Below are 18,176 nucleotides of genomic sequence, written 5' to 3'. Positions count from 1 at the left end.
CTCCCTTCACTTCTCTCTTTCTCTCCTTTTTGTCTGTCTCTCCCCCATCCATTTTCCATCCCTCTCCTTTATCCATTCTTTTTCTCTCCTTCTCCTCCCCTCTCCTTCCTCCCTTCTCTTCTTTCTCTCTTTCCTCTTCTCTGTCTCTCCTCTCTTCTTTCTTTGTGTCTCTGCCTCTGCCCATATGAACTAAGTCCTGCATTCGATCTCATGGCTCACGTTTGTCTGTTCCTCTGCTGTAGATGTCTGTTCAATGGTTTCTTAGGACTGGGATTTTTCCAAATAGAGAAAAGGATACAGGCTAGTGAGCCTCCTATGTCTGCCTCATGGCTCCAACCATGGTATCTGCAGCATTCACTCAGTTCTCTAATCTCATTCATTGCCTCCAGTGTTTGATGACCCTTCACTGTGTTAAGAAGAATCGCAGACTCTGTTCTTTATCCAGCCAAAGCTCACCACATGAAAAACATCATGTCTACAGCTCTGATTTTGGAAGTCAGAAAGATCTTGGCTCAAAGATTGCTTTGGAAATTGATTAGATGTGTGGTCAAATCAACTAACTCCTTTCAGATAGTTTCTTCATCTATAAAACGGGGCCAAAAATACCTGTATTTTTTCTACCTACCTAACTACCTAACAGTGTTGTGATAAGGCTCAAAAGAAACAATGCAAAGCATTTTGCAAAAAGCAGGGTACCCCCAAAAGTCAGTGGCACTTTAAATGACTATTTATGGTTAGGATTGGGGATGCCCAGTCTCCATGTTAGCTGTTATTATACATTTATTGATTACCACCACAAGTCTGGCTAACCTTTGCTCTTAGAGAAGTGATCCTTAGTATAACAAAGGGTTGAAGAGGGCATGTGGGAAGGAAGGACTTTGTTATTTCAAAGCAAAATTTTTTTAAATGGAGAGGTTAATAAATATATTTCGAATACCAAAGGACACACTTTAAATAACTGAATTGAGGATCTTGGGCCAATCTTATTTAATACTCCAGGGCGACCAACTGATGGGGGCTAAATCTCACCTCTAAGCGAATCGCCTTCTTGATGTTGACAGCTTTGGTGGGCTGGAAATGTATCTGCAAGCAATACTCATTCCCAGGATAGATTACCCCCTGTGTTTTGGAGATGCTGAAGTCATCCCCCAGATGTTCTAGGCTGCTGATCCTCCAGGCAACAGGCAAAGGGGTAACATTCTTCAAGAAAATAATCTTGGAATCTTTCCTGCAGAGACCAGAAAATAGCTTGTCATGTTCAAGCGATGCTTATTTTGAGTGCACCGGCTTCTCAGTGTGAGGGTAGATGTTTAGTGAGGCTGAATTCAATCAGTGAGTTGACAAACATTTGTTAAGTCCCTACTCTGTGCCAAGTATACTTTTTTTTCTCCTGAGCCTCAGTTTTGTCATCCCTAGTATGGGGATAATAATACTTGCCATGCCTAGTTCACAGGGCTCTGTAAAACTTGAAGCATGGAATAAATGCCAACTATTTATTATTCTGTTTGGAGAGATGAAGGAAATAAGGTGGAGAGAGATTAAATAACCTCATTAAGGCCATATATGTAGTTAGCATAAGAGCTGTTACTAGAACCTGGACCATTTGATCAACAACTCTGTGCCCTTCCCATCAGACTGCACTGAATATCACAAAGCTCCTAAGGGAAGTCAGAAATGTCTAGTATATCGGGGAGAGAGGAATGGGGAAAATCGAGGATCCCTGAGATGGAGACTCCATAGCTTGAGGACTTCCAGATAAATAAGATGGGTGTATTAGCTATCTGACCTATGGAGTAACAGCTTTTCAAAGTGCAACTGCTTGTGATCCAGTTCCAGTTCTGGTCGGATTCCCTGGCAAGTTATCTTGAAGACAGCTGGCTCTGGGTTCTCCTTGATGCAGCAGACGATGCTGTCATCAAATAAGCCCACGGCGGTTGGGTATGCCCACACGGACAGCACCTGAGGGGACAGGCAGGGCCAAAGGTAAGGGGGGAAGTCATCCTGAGGTGGTTGGATTGCTTCTGAGGCTTTCCTACCTGCTTCTCATTTGGCTTGAGGATCATGAAGGGTGGATCTAGGATGTAGGTGTTGGCTTTGATGTCATTCTGGAAAAGGAATGTCACCTCTGAAGTTAGTGGGGAGTTGTTTAGGATTGTTAGCTTTTCCATATTGTCTGGGAACTGGACTGCCTTGTACCTGAAAAGAAATAAAAGGAGGAATCCATAGTATAAAAGGGAAGGGACTTTCTGGGATTGATTTGACCTCAAATTCATCTGCAACAAGAGATGTTATCCTCACAGTAACTCTTTGGCCCAGTATCTGACCTGGTGCTTTGTAAACGGCTAGCATTTGACATCTGTGGATGAACTGAAATGAATTGTTTAATAAATATTTATGGGTAAATTCAGCTTCTCAGTCTTACTGAATGATGGGAAAATAACATGTACAAAATGTATACATATGTGCAGCCTTCATCAAGAAAACCCTAGGTCCACCCTCTTGATGCAGTAAGTTTTTTCTTTGCTGCTGGATGTCAATCCAAATCCTATTTATGTTCTTAACTGTTTTAAACACATTAATTATTTATAGAAGCAATTATTTTATCCCAACAATGTATATAATTATTAATAAAATAAATAATTTTAATATGTTCAAAATGGGTTGCTTTCTGTAGTCACTAGCAGATAAACTGAATCAGATATCTTAGAAGAGAACTAAATTCAATTGTTCCCAAACAAGAAAGTCTTTTGGTGGGTCCACTTGGAAAGATCACAGAGAGTATTCTTTTCTTTTTTTTTTTTTTTTTTCTAAATCCTTACCTTCCATCTTGGAGTCAATACTGTGTATTGGCTCTAAGGCAGAAGAGTGGTAAGGGCTAGGCAATGGGGGTTAAGTGACTTGCCCAGGGTCACATAGCTAGGAAGGGTCTGAGGCCAGATTTTAACCCAGGACCTCCCATCTCTAGGCCTGGCTCTCAATCCACAAAGCTACCCAGCTGCCCCCTACAGAGAGTATTTATTCTTAGTTATTATTGGCTCTAAGATTGAACCTGCCCCTCCAGTTCTCATCAGACTCATGAGTTATACAAAGATGACCACAACAAAATGTCCTTTTGTCAAGTCTTTTATTGGAGCCATTCACTTGTCACTGTCATTTGGTTGGCTTGGGGAGGGCACCTTTTTGAGTGATTAAAGTCACGATAAAGTTAACTGTCCCTTTGCCAAGCAAACCCCAAATGAGGTGGCTAAAGAGTTGGACACAATGGAGGTGACTGAACAACAACAACAAATTAACAGCCCAAGGTCATGGGTTTGGCCCCATTTATTTACCTCTTGGGAATTAGACTGGGGGAAAAAAACAAATGAACAACCCATCTGGGGTGGTAACTGTCTCACCTAGTTCTTGGAAGGGAAGTAGAGAGCCCTTTTAGTCTCAGAGACTTTAGGATGGCTCAGCATTAACATATGAGGCAATATCTCTGCCAGTTGGCTAGGACCTTCTGCCATCTGGGGGGCTTGCAGAGTATCTTAAAGAGCAGGAAGCTGAGACTTTGGGCTAACTCTTCTGAATGAGACTGCCATTCCAGGGCTGGTAGAAATGGAGGATGGGGCTTTGGATTTCCACCTTTCCTATATTATTGAATAAGTATCTTTTTGGCATAGTTATTTCCATTTCCTTGTAATTATAACCTTGAGCACCGATCAACGTGATTGGCCAGATTAATACACTTGTTGAATTTTATCAGATGATCTGGAGGTTGAGTTTCCAGGGCCCTGGACAGTTACCCTGTAGAGATGGGGAAATTCTCCAGCCTTAGCTACACTGGAGTCTTTGTGTTTCCTTGAATATCTTGAGATTATTCAAAGCAGTGGCAAATGGAATTACTAATAAGGGCACATCAGCAGAAAGCAGACCTCACAAGATGGAAGTGAGCTACCTAACACTAGGAAATATCAGCATACTGACCCAAGCAGTGCCCAGTGCCCAGTGGTTGGAAATGCTGGAAGAAAAGTCCCTGGGCTGCCAGTGTATGAGGCAAAGAAAAACTACAGATAAGGATGGGCCCTGGGGCAAATCAGTGCTATGCCCATGAAAGGGGAGTCAATGGGTGGGAAAGAATGGGAACAGCCACCCATCAGTCTGGGAATCAGTCGAACACATGTGGCCAATCTCCCTAAGAGGAGCATCCTCCCAGAACATGGCGGACAAACTGCTCACTGCAAAGATATCTATCCATTCACATGGGCACTGGGTGCCACTGGGCAATAACTATGTCCACTAGGAGAAAGGCAAAAGGCCACAGACAGGAAATGAAACACCAACTCTCCAGTTAATAAGATGAAACTAGAAATACTCGTAAATACTTACCTATCTCTTGATTTCCCACAGAGCAATGGTCCAAAGTGAAATGTCTCCTGATTTAGCACATATTTCTTAAAGACGGTCTCTTCAGGTTTCATGTCCTTCTTCCGATGAGGGAATACCACCCTAAGAGAAGAGCAGAATCAGGGAATTTTAGGTCTTAAAAAAAACCTGGAGATCATCTTGTCCTGACCCTTCAGCTTATAGAGGAAAAAATAAGGTCCCGAGAAGTTAAATAACTTGCACAAGGGCACACAGATAGGCAGCCTGATGGGGTAGTTGATAGAGTGTTGGGCTTGGGGTCAGGAAGACCTGAATTCAAATCTGGTTTCAGACACATTATCTGAGTAAGTCACTTAACCTTTGTTTGCATCAGTTCCCTTAACTACAAAATGGGGATCATAATAGTACCTTCTTCCTAGGGTAGTTGTTAAGATCAAATAAGTTGCAAAGCACTTAGCACAGTGCCTGACATGTAGCAGGCAATTAGTAAATGTTTTCTCCTTCCCTAGTGTCCTGTTTTTTTTTTTCCTTCCCCTTGGCACCATGCTATCTCAGAGAAGGTTGCCTAAATGAAAATTACTTGGCCGACATACCTTTTCCATGTGGCTCTTGGGGAAAAGCCTTCTCTCTATTCTTATGTCCAGCAATCCCTTCTTGCTCAGAAAAGACATCTCTTAATTAGCCGACATTTAGTCTGATGACCATGTTAGACAATCTATTCATAGTTTCATAGACTCAGATCAACACAAATAATAATTGTATCGATGATCTGTTTATCCTTAAACTCCTAAGCACAGTCCATCTCTGGAAAAGTATCCTTTTGGGGATATTAGCTGCTGAGACCTTTAGGTTTTACTACAGCCATTCATGTTCCAGTGACCAAGACTAAAACAAAACCGAGAATCTCGATGTTGTCTCCTTCCCTCCAATCTCGTTCCTTGGTCAAGAATTGACAATCTGCCTCCCGTGGTCTTCCCCAAGCTACAATGTTCTCATCTGCGACTTCTCCTTCATGCAAAAAGAGAGGCAGCCCCCGAAGGTTCAGGGGACGAGTCTTCCGGCTTCCTCTTCCACCTGCAAATCCCTCACTGACCTGGGGTCCCGGCAGATGGCAGGGTACGTGCAGACTCCTCGGCAGTAGAGCTGATACTGGCGGCGGGTTCCGAGAACCTCAAAGTTGAAAGTCTGGTCGAAGTTTCCAGTCTCGTTGGAGGAGAAATGGACTCGGAGTGTCACCTCTCCGTGGGCCGGGACGATCCAACGGAAATGACTCAACCTGGAAATGACATTTTTTTACAAACAGGAGTAGTCAGAGGCCAAATGCTGCTGGAAGCCCAGGAAGTCTGGCCCAGGGTGAGAAAGGGAAGAAGCTTTGAGCTGCACGATGACAGGCAGAATTATGTGGTGTTACGGCTACAGGACAAGTGTGTCAAAGAGTAATATTGGTGATGGCTGACATTTGTAAATGGCTTTAGAGTTCAAAAAGGGGTTTTCTCATAATAATCCTGAAGTAAGACTTGGAAATGCTATTATTATTCCTATTTTACGGTTAAAGAAACTGAAGCTCAGAGACCTTGACTTGCCCAGTGTCACAGAGGTGAAAAGTAAGCAGTTAGATGGTGCTTTGATAGTGCTAGAATTGCAGTTAGGAAGACCAGAGTTCAAATCCCACCTCAGATATTTACCAGCTGTGTGACCCTGGGCAAGTCACTTAATCTCCATTTGTCTCAGTTTCCTTGCCTATAAAATGGGGATAACAATAGCACCTACCTCCTGGAGTTGTAAGGATCAAATGAGAGAATATTTGTAAAGCATTTTGTCAACCATAAAGAGCTATAAAATCATAGCAATTATTATTATCTTTGGGTCTCCCTGAACCTCACAAATTACAGGTACTCAGTCCATGTTTGTTGATTTAAGTGTTTTAGGAATCATGGGACAAGGTCCTGGGGAAGATACAAAAACTTGGTCCTTTCCTTCCCTACACAAAGTCCACATCAGAAACGTTCCAAGTCCTATGGTACCTCGAGTGGGCCCCTCCAGGCCAGCTGTGCTGCCATACCACAGGGACAGTGAAAATCATCACTCTGGGAATACCAACATCTACTTTGCTTGATGGCCCACCTCACGAATTTATCCTGGATTTGGCTTGTGGTGAAGGTGCTCTCGTCCAAGGTTGTCAAGGGGGTGATGTTTCCAGTGGGCAAAACCTGAGGAGTCTTCTTGGTGATTGGTGTGCCACGTCCACGCTTTTCCTTTACTGGGGCCCCCTCTTTTTCTTTTCTCTGTCGCCTAGATGGGATGGGCTGTTCTTCCTGTGTTTCAAGGGAAGAACAGCAATTTAATTAAAAGATATTTTATTTTTGCAATTACATGTAATAATAATTTTCAATATGCATTTTCCAAAATTTTAAGATCCAAACCATCTCCTTTCCTCTGTTGTCTCCCCCACTAGGAGATGGTAAGCAATTTGATCTGGGCTAAACATATATCATCATGCAAAACCCACTTCCGTATTGGTCATTGTTGTAACAGTACACGTATACAGAAGCAAAACACCAAAATAACAGTAAATAACCTAATGTGAAAGATAGTATGCTTTGATCTGCATCTGATCCCAATAGTTCTTTCTCTGGCGGTAAATAGCATTCCCTGTCATAAGTCTTTCATAATTGTTCCAGTTCATTGTATTGCTAAGAGTAGTCAAGTCTTTCACAGTTGATCCTTATACAATATTTCTGTCACTATGGACAGTGTTCTCCCAGTCCTACTTATTTTCCTCTGCATCTGTTCATGCAGATCTTTCCAGATTTTTTCTGAAGCCATCCCATTTATCATTTCTTATAGAACAATAGTATTCCATCACCAACATATACCACAATTTGTTCAGCCATTCCTCAAGTGATGGACGTTCCCCTCAATTTCCAATTTTTTGCCACCACAAAAAGAGGTGCTATAAATATTCTTTGTACAAGTAAGTCCTTGCCCCTTTTAAAAATGATCTCTTTAGGTCACAGACCCAGGATCAAAGGGTACATTCAATTTTATGGCCCCTTGGGAATGGTTCCAAATTGCCCTGCAGAAAGGTTGGATCAGTTCATAATTCCATCAACAATGCATTTAGTGTCCTGATTTTGCCACATCTCCTCCAATATTTATCACTTTCCTTTACTGTCATATTGGCCAAACTGATAAGTATAAGGTAGTGCCTCAGCATTGTTTTAATTTGCATTTCTCTAATTAAGAATGATTTAGAACAGTTTTTCATATAATTATTGATAGCTTCAATTTCTTCATCTGAAAACTGCTAATTCATATCCTTTGAGCATTTGTTAATTGGGAAAGATTTCTATTCTTGTAAATTTAACTTAGTTCTCTATAGATTTGAGAAATGAGACCTTTATCAGAGAAATATGGTTTGTTGTTTCTCTTCTAATCTTGGTTACAATGGTTTTGCTTGTACAAAAGCTTTTTAATTTAATATAATCAAAATTATTCATTTTAGATCTTATAATTCTCTCATCCCTTGTTTGGTCATAAATTCTTCCCTTTTCCATTGATCTTCCAGGCAATTTTTTTTATATTCCCCTAATTTATTTATGGTATCATTCTTTATATCTAATTCATATACCCATTTTGACCTTTGTAGGGTGTGGGATACTGGTATATACCTAGTTTCTGCCATACTGTTTTCCTATTTTCTCAGCAGCTTTTGTTAGTCAGTTTTTATCCCAAATGCTGGGGTCGGTCTTTGGGTTTGTCAAACACTAGGTTGTTAAAGACATTTAGCCCTGTATGGTGTGTATTTAGTCTATTCCATTGATCTATCATCCTATTTCTTCACCAGTCCCAGATTGTTTTGATGATTACTGCTTTATAATACAGTTTGAGATCTCTTACTTCCAAGGTCATCTTCTTTCACTTTTTTAAAAATAATTCCTTTGACATTCTTGACCTTTTATTCTTCCAGATAAATTTTGTTATTATTTTTTCTAGTTCTATAAAATAATTATTTGGTAGTTTGATTTATATGGCACTGAATAAGTAAATTTATTTAGGTAGAATTATCATTTTTATTAAATTAGCTCTGCCTACCAATGAGCACTCAACATTTTCCCAATTGTTTAGATATGACTTTATTTGTGTGAATAATGTTTTGTAATTGTTTTCATATAATTTCTGTGTTTGTCTTGGCAATAGATTCTTAGGTATTTTGTATTATCTAGAATAATTTTAAGTGGAATTTCTCTTTCTTTCTCTTGCTACTGGACTGTTGATAATAGAATGGCAATTTAAAGCAAAACAAAAATAAAAATGGCAGAATGCAAGCTGCTGCAGAGCACTGTGGATTTATAGATCTGTAGGGCTAAGTGGGACCTAGGAAATGGCAAGGTCCTGTCCTTAATTGTTTAGCCTTTGGGACCTTGAGGACACCTTGAGTGAGCCTGGTCATTGGGTTTAGTAGGAAAATGGCAAAGCCAGTGGTTATTAAAGCTTAAAAATACCAGCTAAAATAGTTTATACCAAATTTATTTTCCTCAGATAAGTCAATCAACAAATATTTATTAAGCATCAAATGTCAGACACTGTACTAAAAGGCAAAAGACAATTTCTACCCTCAGGGAGTTTACATTCTAGTGGGGGGAGACAACATGTAAACAACTATGTATAAATAGGATAAATGGGAAATAATTAGCAGAGGGAAGGCATGAGAATTAAGAAGGGTTGAGAAAGGCTTCCTGTAGGAGATTGGATTTAAGCTGATACAAAGGAAGTCAAGAAGGTCAATAGTTGGATCAGAGAGGGAGAACATTCTAGGCATGGGGGAACAGCCAAAGAAAATGTTAAGGGTCGAGAAATGGAATGTCTTGTTAGAGGAAGGAGGCCAATATCACTGAATCAAAGCATGCCAGGGGAGTAAGGTGCAAGAGGACTGGAAAGTGTGTGTGTGTGTGTGTGTGTGTGTGTGTGTGTGTGTGTGTGTGTGNATATATATATGTGTGTGTGTGTGTGTGTGTGTGTGTGTGTGTGTGTGTGTGTGTGTGTGTTTATGAAGGACTCTGAATTCCAAAGGATTTTATTTTTGATCCTGGAGGAGATAGGGAGCCATGGATGTTATTGAGTTGGCAAGGGGGAGTAGAGGGAGGTGACCTGTGTTTTAGGAAAATCATTTTGGTAGCTGAATGGGGGATGGATTAGAGTGATGAGAGACTTAAGGTAGGGGTACTCCTCCCCAGCCAGGCAGATCCTCCAGCAAGCTATTGCAATAGTCCAGGTACAAGGTGTGACAGCCTGGACCATGGCAGTGGTATTGCCAGAAAAGAGAAGTGGGTTTATTTGAGAGATATTGCAAAGGTGAGATCAACAGACCTTGGCAACAGTTTGGATATGGGGGAGGAAAGATTGTATAACGTCCAGGATGACTTCTAGTTTGTGCGCCCAGGGCACTGGGAGGATGGTGTTGCCCTCAACAATTATGGAGAAGTTTGGAAGTGGGGAGCTTGGGTGAAAGATAATGAGTTTCCTTTTGGGCAAGTTGAGTTTAAGATTTCAACTGTATATCCATTTGAGATGTCTAATAGTCAGAATGGAGGTCACTAGAGAGGTTATGGCTGGATAAGTAGGTCTGAGAACCATTTCCATAGAGATGACAATTGAGTTCTTGGGAATTGATGAGATCTCCAAATGAAATATACATACATTTATATCCACATACAAGTGAACTTATATGTGTGTGTATATATATAAATATATAATATATTATGCATCATATATATTCTAGAACACATTATTTTATATAATATATTAATATATAATCACACACACACACATATATACATAATATAATAAATTATATATGTACATATGTATAGCATGTCCCAGAAGCCTTGGTACTATTTTAAACTTTAAAGCTAATTAAAGCTGAGACAACATGTACAATGAAAATTTCCTTCAAGAAAAGTCTCAGAACGCATTAAAAATGACAAACACCCCCCCAAAACCAACAAAAACCCCCAACACAAAGAACAAAACTGACTATATTGCAATTGATAGGAAACTACTTGTTACCAATGTGGGAGCCATGTCTGAATAGCATGTCTGAATCAAATGTCTGTATACGGTCATATCAGTGATTTCTTACAGTAAAAATAAAAATTAAAATCAAATTAGAACAAAGGGTAGAGAGGGAAAAGATACAGCAAACAATCAAAAGAGAACCAAAATAGTCCATCTGAACAAGCCACTGAATGAAAATGGGAAATGGATAAAGGAATAGATAGTTTCCCCATACTTCTTTTGGAATTTAAACTATGTAAAATAATTGCCACAGAAAGAGACTAGATCCTAGAAATTGTCTCAGAAAATATTTGATGGACTAACTAAACAATGAGGCATAGCAAAAGGCAACACTGAATGGTTAAGAATTTAAGCTCATTGATGAAATCTTTAAGTGGATGGTTGGGAATGGTGAGGTAATGAATGTTTCATAAAACAGGAAGAAATGATGGAGGAGGAGATGAACTTGCATACAGCTTCCTGTAAGATCCATTTAAGACTAATCGGTCCATAAGCATTTAAAGATAAGATTGGAATGAGGACAACTAACAGGCCCCCAAATGAAAAGTTGTCAAGATTTCCAGATGAAGCATTTTCTCCTAGTTACCATGGAGACATCACACTGGACTCCAACTTTACAGACCCCAGGGGGAATAGAAAAGGAACTAAAGAAAAGTGAAAGAGTGGTTGGGCTGGATTATGTACATACAGAGAAGGTCAAGGCTGGAGGTGACATAATTTAGATAGCATTGATAGACTGAGCCTTAAGATATTCCTAGAAGAGGAGAATATACAAAAATTTGAAACATTTATGCCTATACCCATTTTCTCACCTATGCAAAATCTTTATGAGAATGGTTTAAAAATTTTTTTAAGCCCTTCCCTTCCATCTTAGAATCAATACTGTGTATTGGTTCCAAGCCAGAAGAGTGATAGAAGGCCTAGGCATGGAGGTTAAGTGACTTGCCTAGGGACACTCAGCTAGGAAGTGTCTGAGGCTGGATTTGAATTCAGGAACTCCCACCCAGTTGTCCCATGAGAATAGTCTTGATGAAAATATGACAAGAGAATTAAGAAACTTTTGTAAGTAATGTTCTACTACAAACCAAATTTTGACAAATGATAATGTAGAGAAATCGGATTTTACTGTATTTATGGCTTGTTCACTTTAAAAAAGACATTTGATTGAATAAAACAAATTGTAGCCTTAAATTAGGTTCATCAAACAACTTGTCTTCCAAGATTATGTTAAGGCAATCTGAGATACAAGCAGAGAAAATCTTATTTGATGATCATCTTATTAGTAGTACTAATTGAGGCATAAAATAAGGACTCATATTTCTTCAATGGGTCTTTTTTGCTGCCAGGCAGAACATCCAGTGCACTGTCCAAATAGAAAGGATATTCTCTATTGATTTTCCAAATGCTCTTATTTGTGGATGATATTTTTTCTGGTTGCATTAGACCCTGAAACTAAAATTTCTTAAATGAATGTCTTGGACTGTATTTGTGAAATTGTGCAATACTTCCAAGGATCCCAGGAATTTGTTCCTCCCAGAAATAAAACCCTGTATTTCTAATATTCCTTCTGTGATTCTATTTGTCTGCAAATCATCAAGTACCACAGTATCTAAAGAAGCAAAAATTAGGGGTATAATTGAGCCAGCTCATACTAGCTTGTAAGAGTCAACTCTTAAATTTTCAATGTTAGCATTTACACCTTGGAAATTAGCAAATGCTACATATCAGGCCTTGACTTATTGTTTTGTTGATTATTTAGACTTAAGAAAGTGATTGAGAAAATGTTAATAATGTGGATTAAACTTAAAAGTATGTCAGAAGTAATTTTTATTTAAAATCCTTACCTCCCATCTTAGAATGAATATTGTGTACTGGTTCCAAGACAGAGGAGTAGTAAAGGCTAGGCAATGGGGGTTAAGTGACATGCCCAGGGTGATGTAATTAGGAAGTGTCTGGGGCCAGATAGGGATAATTTTTTGAGAGCTGAATGTTAAACATTTGTCAGCACACCCATGGCAGGATCATGGGTCAACTGAAAGACAATGGAAAAATGGATTAGTGGTGTAAATGTTGTTCAGTCATTTTTCAGTCATGTCTGGCTCTTCATGACCCCATTTTTTATTTTCTTGACAAAGATACTGGAGTGCTTTGCCATTTCCTTCTCCAGCCCATTTTATAAATGAGTAAACTAAGGTAAATAGGGTTAAGTGACTTGCCCAGGGTGACCTGGCTAGTAAGTTTGTGAAGCTGGATTTGAACTTAAAAAGAGAGAAGTCTTCCCAATATTCTATTTCCTGAGTATGGTATTTTGTCAATAAGAAATGACATTCAAGAAATGGCATAAAAGACATTATCAAAAATGATGTATGTGATCAAGAAAGAAGATAGGTGGGTCTTGAAGAAAGGGAAAGGGACAACAGGGAATCTGCATAGTGCCCTGGTATCCACACAATTCTAAGATACCCAGAAGAAGCTCTTCTCTTCCTCTTCTAATCACATTAGGTGAATCCTTTCTGGAGGATTTATTGAGAGGGCATAGATAAGAGCCCTAAAGTTAAGAGCTAAGAGATTTCTTCTTGATTTTTAGTCCTTAATCCAATTTGACAAAGAAACATCAAACTCCTAAATTTAAAGCCTTTCATCTCAAAGGACTTAAAAGCAAGAATTTAATCTTTCTCATCTAGGGAAGTACTATAATGTTAAAAAAATATTTATCTGGGACAAAGAAAAGCTAAGTGACTTGTCAGGTCAACCCTGGATTTTGTTATTTTGGGGGAACATCTAGGGGGATATTCTAAAAAAGTACTAGTGATATTTTTATCTCTGTTTTGGTAATATATGGGAAGAACTGTAACAAAGGCTAGGGAAATGGAGCTTTGCTTCAGAGGACTGACATTAGAGGGTGTTGACAGTCTTGGTAGGTCTTAAACAGTAAAGAAAGAATAGAAGTTAGCACTTAGCAAGAATGATTAGTTAAAAAAGGAAGCTCTCCTAGAGAATCAACTAAAAAACTAACTGAAATAATAACTTTAGCAAAGTTGCAGGATACAGGGGGCAGCTGGGTAGCTCAGTGGAGTGAGAGTCAGGCCTAGAGACAGGAGGTCCTAGGTTCAAACCCGGCCTCAGCCACTTCCCAGCTGTGTGACCCTGGGCAAGTCACTTGACCCCCATTGCCCACCCTTACCAATCTTCCACCTATGAGACAATACACCGAAGTACAAGGGTTTAAAAAAAATTAAAAAAAAAGTTGCAGGATACAAAATAAACCCATATAAATCATCATCATTATATATATATTTCTAACAAAGTCCAGCAGTAAGACTTAGAAAGAGAAATTCCACTTAAAATAGGAATTTTAAATAAAATTTTAACAATTGTATTTAAATTTAAATTTTCAAATGAAATTTAAAATTTAAAAATAAAAAAATTTTAAATAAAATAGGCACACTACCAGATATGCCCATCTCTCCCCACAACAGCCTTACCTAGGGGTGGAGCCTTCTCTGTTAGTGGTGTTCCGGGGGTCTGTCCAAAACTGGCTCAACAATCCACAGCACTACTGCCTGGGGATTGTCCGTATCACTTACCCCACAGTTCCTACCTACAGCTTTGCTTTGTTCTTGTTCAATTGTTTTTCAGGCTCATTTGAGACCCATTTGGGGTTTTCTTAAAAGAAACACTGGAGTGGTTGGCCATTTCCTTCTCCAGCTCATCTTACAGAAGAGGAAACCAAAGCAAACGGGGTAAAGTGACTTCCCCAGGGTCACAGTGTTAGGAAGTGTCTGAGGCTGGATTTGAACTCAGGAAGAGGAGTTTTCCTGATGCCAGACCTGGCACTCTATCCACTGTGCCATGTAGCTGCCCCCACAGCTCTGCTCATATATCCCCAATCTTTTGACCATTTGAAGTGTGCATAAACCAAGAAGAATACCCCACTTTTTACCTTTGGTGTCAGGGTACCGGTGAAAATGTCAGATTCGCTTTCATTTTCCTTCTTTTCCTCTATTGTCGATGTTTCTTCACTTGGTGGGACAACAAAAGCGAAGTGTTTAAGAATTTCTGTTGTGATCACTGGCACCCTTTTCGCTGGGAATTGGATGATGGAGAATAGGGCAGGAGGGGGGATTGGTAGCTCGACGACTGTAACGTCCAGGATATCTACCATCTAAAAAAAAAAATCCTCACATTGAATCAGAGCTTGTTTTCCCTGTGTACTATGTGGCTCAAAACTTTCTTTTCTCTGGTGAGAAGCTGTTGGCTTCCATTGAGAGTGGCCAGGCTGTCTATGTCAAAGGTAAGAATTATCAGAGACAGTTTTGCTTCTGGAAAGGGTTTATATAATGGTTTCCTTTTTACTGTAAAAATCATTCTTTTGTTCTAAAATGAATGATTTTTTCATTCATTTGATCATTCAGCAGGTAGATAAGAGGGTGAATGAAACAAACTTTTTCCTTAAGAAGCTTATTAGGATCTGAGGTCAGAGGAATCATTTTGGCCAGGTGAGGAGGACAAAGTTGTGGGGCACTGAGAGGTGGGTCTTAAGATTTTTTTTTTCATTAAAAAATTAGGAAACGTTCTAAGAATTTTTTTAGAAAATTCTAGAAATGGTAGAAAATTGAAAGTCAAAGGGGTAGCCTCATGTAGTTATTTTCCTGGCCTTGAAGGTCCCACTTCTAATATGGACTAGCTCTGTGACTGGGCAAGCCACCTCATTTCTTGGTTCATAGTCCAAGACTACAACTCTCTAAGTTGTAGAGAAAGGGCTCCCGTATTGGGAAAGGGAGTGTCCTTGTCTAATGAAATTAAAAGTCTAGCCCCTCTCCTCTTACAAACTGGGAAAACGGGAATAAGAAAACAGCAGTCTGAGGACAGAAATTCATCTTTTTTTTAAAATGACTATAATAAATGAACAGATGTCTTGAAAACCAGGTAGCTGGTATTTTTATAGCAAAACAATCTCATAGAGGCCAGTGAGAAGCACTCAGTGAATATAAAGAAGCCTAGAATAAATATGTAACTCTTTGTCCTATAAGTTTTATGGTTGAAGGTGGAGGTAATCCCAATATATGGCCCCTAGTGAAGCCCAAATCAGATTAAAATCGAACTGGGAAATATTTAACAAATAAATTAGAATGTAATAAAATACAGATCATGTTGATATTTGTTTTTTAAATTAATATGTCCCCATAAAGATCTTTATGTACATTTTCTTGGCCCCCATTTCTATCTGAGTTGGACATGGTTAGTTTGGGGAGCAGTAATATTACCAGAATAGTGCTGACTCCAGGAAAGTTTGCAGATTCAGTCACTGGTATTGATGATCCATAATGTTACTGAGTATCTCCTGGAGGATTGTGGTTCTATGGACCAGGGGCTTCACTTTATTTTGAGAAACGAGACTGCAAGAGGCTGGGAAGTAGCTACTAACAAATACATATGTACCTGTTTTTGCAAGGCTCAGAAGCTAAGATATTAAAATTTTTTTTTAAAAAACACAATCAAACTTTATTTAAAAACATAAAAACCATTCTTAGCTTAGAGGCCATTCAGAAAGAGGCAGGAGGCAGGATTTGGACTATAAACTGTTGTTTGCCAATCCTACATCCCGGAAGGTCTGGCAGCTGAATTCCAGCATCACTTGCAATTGCCCTTATGACCCTGGACTTTGGAAGTTTATGGAGAAAACAATGGAAAAAACCACTTATTCTAAATGCTAGCCAATACGCTATGTGATAAATGTCTTAGTTTCTAATATGGCATCTAAAGGGAAAGGAGTAAAACAAAGCAAGCAAATGAATCAGATTAGGACAATTCTAGAAATATGATACCTCTTCTTAAAAGAGAGTGATCAGAACATCATCTCATAGGGAGGCCAGTTCACAAGGAGACTGTAAGGGAGATGATGCTTGTCTTTAATGGCCTCTCATATTTCTCCTTTCTTTAGCTTCCCTCTAAGCCACACAGGCTATGGTGGCATTCTTGTCCTCAGGAGGTAATACCCAAATCTCTCTCTCCCTTTATCCATCAAAACTTTCTCATCCTTTGCTCTTTTCTCAAGGATCCTCTCTGTGCTTTCAAAGGAAACGCCAGTTATCTGAGAAGCTAAGCTCAATTTGATAATGGGTATTGATTATTATCTACTCCTCTCCAGGGTGGGAGGAGTATATATTTCAGTGGAGGAATTATGAAGACACAATGCCTTGATCTAAAATATTAACAACCGAAGTTTTTTAGCATTTTAAAGAAAAAAAATACTTTCATTTACATCTAATGGTGGAATTTCAGACACTGAGGTAGGCTAGTATTCAGAGGAACTTTTTGAGGCATCTTGACTCACATCACCCAAGCTGATGCAACCCTAGCTTTAAGGTTAGCCTTGTTTAACCTTTAAATGCCTAAACTCAATAATCTTTCAAAGATTCTATCCAAACTTAGATTCCTGTAAATCAGGAATGGATTATTTTGAGTCGTGATGCTTGTTAGGGCATCTGAGTTTATACCAAATAGAAAACAATCATGGTAATTATCACTTTCTTATTACCGAAGGTTTAGGGTAATGAATGGATTTCTCAGTAGAGATCAAATATAGCTCTGGTGTAAAGCCTTCATCTAGATTTTGTGAGAATCTCTGGAGTAGACCAGTTGGCCATCTTTGTGAGACCTGTCACAGTGAAATGTTTTCTTACTCTTTTTGCCTCCAAATCACAAGAGACCCTTTTACCTGTTCTATCTTTGGCAACCTCTCTGACTCTAGGATCTGCTTACAGGTATATTCTTCTGAGATACTTGGCTGGAACTCCAAGATAGGCACACCAAATTCCTTCTTCCCTTCATGATCTTCTTCCTCTACCTCAACATCGCTCCTGTCTTCCGTTGTTTTAAACTTCTCTTGTCGCTCCTTCTCAGCCTTTTCCTTCTCCAGACGCTCCTTCTCTGCCTTTTCCTTCTCTAGCTTTTCTAGACGCTCCTTCTCACGGTCCTTTCGGCCCTTCCGTCCAGTAGGGGCCTGTCGTTGGTCTTCTGCCTCATGTTGGATTTCTTCAGTACCAGTATGGGGAACCCAGACACCCTGCTTCCGGTCCCAGTACATCAAGATTTGTTGAATGTCCTTGAGGTTCATCTCATAGACTTTGAACCTATGGATGAGATGTTTCTCACTCTCCCTCGATAAATCCTTTTCACTTTCTTCATGTTCTACCAGAGTCTGTAAGGGAAGCAAAATTTCCCCCAGCTGTTGCTTGCTCTTTTTCCTTTTTCCTTCCTCCCTTTTCTCCTCAGTTAAATGATCTTTCACCATTGACATCTTCCTGTCTAGTCCCATTTCTGACCTGTTTTCTCCTTTGGCATAGATACTCTATCAAAATAAAACACATAGAGTGGGTTTTAAGTCATTTATGTGAGGGCTTATTTGAATTGCATCAATTCTTGGAACACCAGGGAACTGAAGAAAGAAAGGGTCAACAGAATGAACAAAAAGACTAAATTTGACTTCATAGAAAATTTCCTATGATTCTAGGGGAACAATATGGGGGAGTACTATTGAGAGGGAAAGAAGTGGATGCACAACATACTTTCATTTTATCTGCATTATTAATATTTTCTCTTCACTTTCTTAAATCTAAATCTAGACCATCAATAAGTTAATAAATCAATCTCTGATTTGTATCATTTGCTGATTTCTGAGCCATACTTACACTGAAATTTTAACAAGTGGCTTTCAAAAGCCAGTCTGA

At 39.3% G+C, this 18,176-nt stretch overlaps 1 protein-coding gene across 1 annotated transcript in view; it reads right to left on the bottom strand.

Moving 5' to 3' along the window:
* The window catches only part of HYDIN (HYDIN axonemal central pair apparatus protein), a 417,120-nt gene that overhangs the window by 105,590 nt on the left and 293,354 nt on the right, over positions 1-18,176 (bottom strand). The window contains exons 44-52 of the mRNA XM_044659361.1: positions 18,138-18,157; positions 17,165-17,771; positions 14,387-14,608; positions 6,490-6,680; positions 5,459-5,641; positions 4,369-4,488; positions 2,037-2,196; positions 1,787-1,959; positions 1,030-1,228 (exon numbers count right to left, since the gene is read on the bottom strand). Coding sequence (XP_044515296.1) covers positions 1,030-1,228; positions 1,787-1,959; positions 2,037-2,196; positions 4,369-4,488; positions 5,459-5,641; positions 6,490-6,680; positions 14,387-14,608; positions 17,165-17,771; positions 18,138-18,157 — 1,875 coding nt within the window. The remainder of the gene's footprint in view (positions 1-1,029; positions 1,229-1,786; positions 1,960-2,036; positions 2,197-4,368; positions 4,489-5,458; positions 5,642-6,489; positions 6,681-14,386; positions 14,609-17,164; positions 17,772-18,137; positions 18,158-18,176) is intronic.

Source organism: Gracilinanus agilis, chromosome 2 (genome assembly GCF_016433145.1).
Source record: "Gracilinanus agilis isolate LMUSP501 chromosome 2, AgileGrace, whole genome shotgun sequence".
Classification (NCBI taxonomy): Eukaryota; Metazoa; Chordata; class Mammalia; order Didelphimorphia; family Didelphidae; genus Gracilinanus; species Gracilinanus agilis.
Note: the sequence above shows the minus strand (reverse complement) of the source record. Positions and strands in the feature narration are given on the sequence as shown.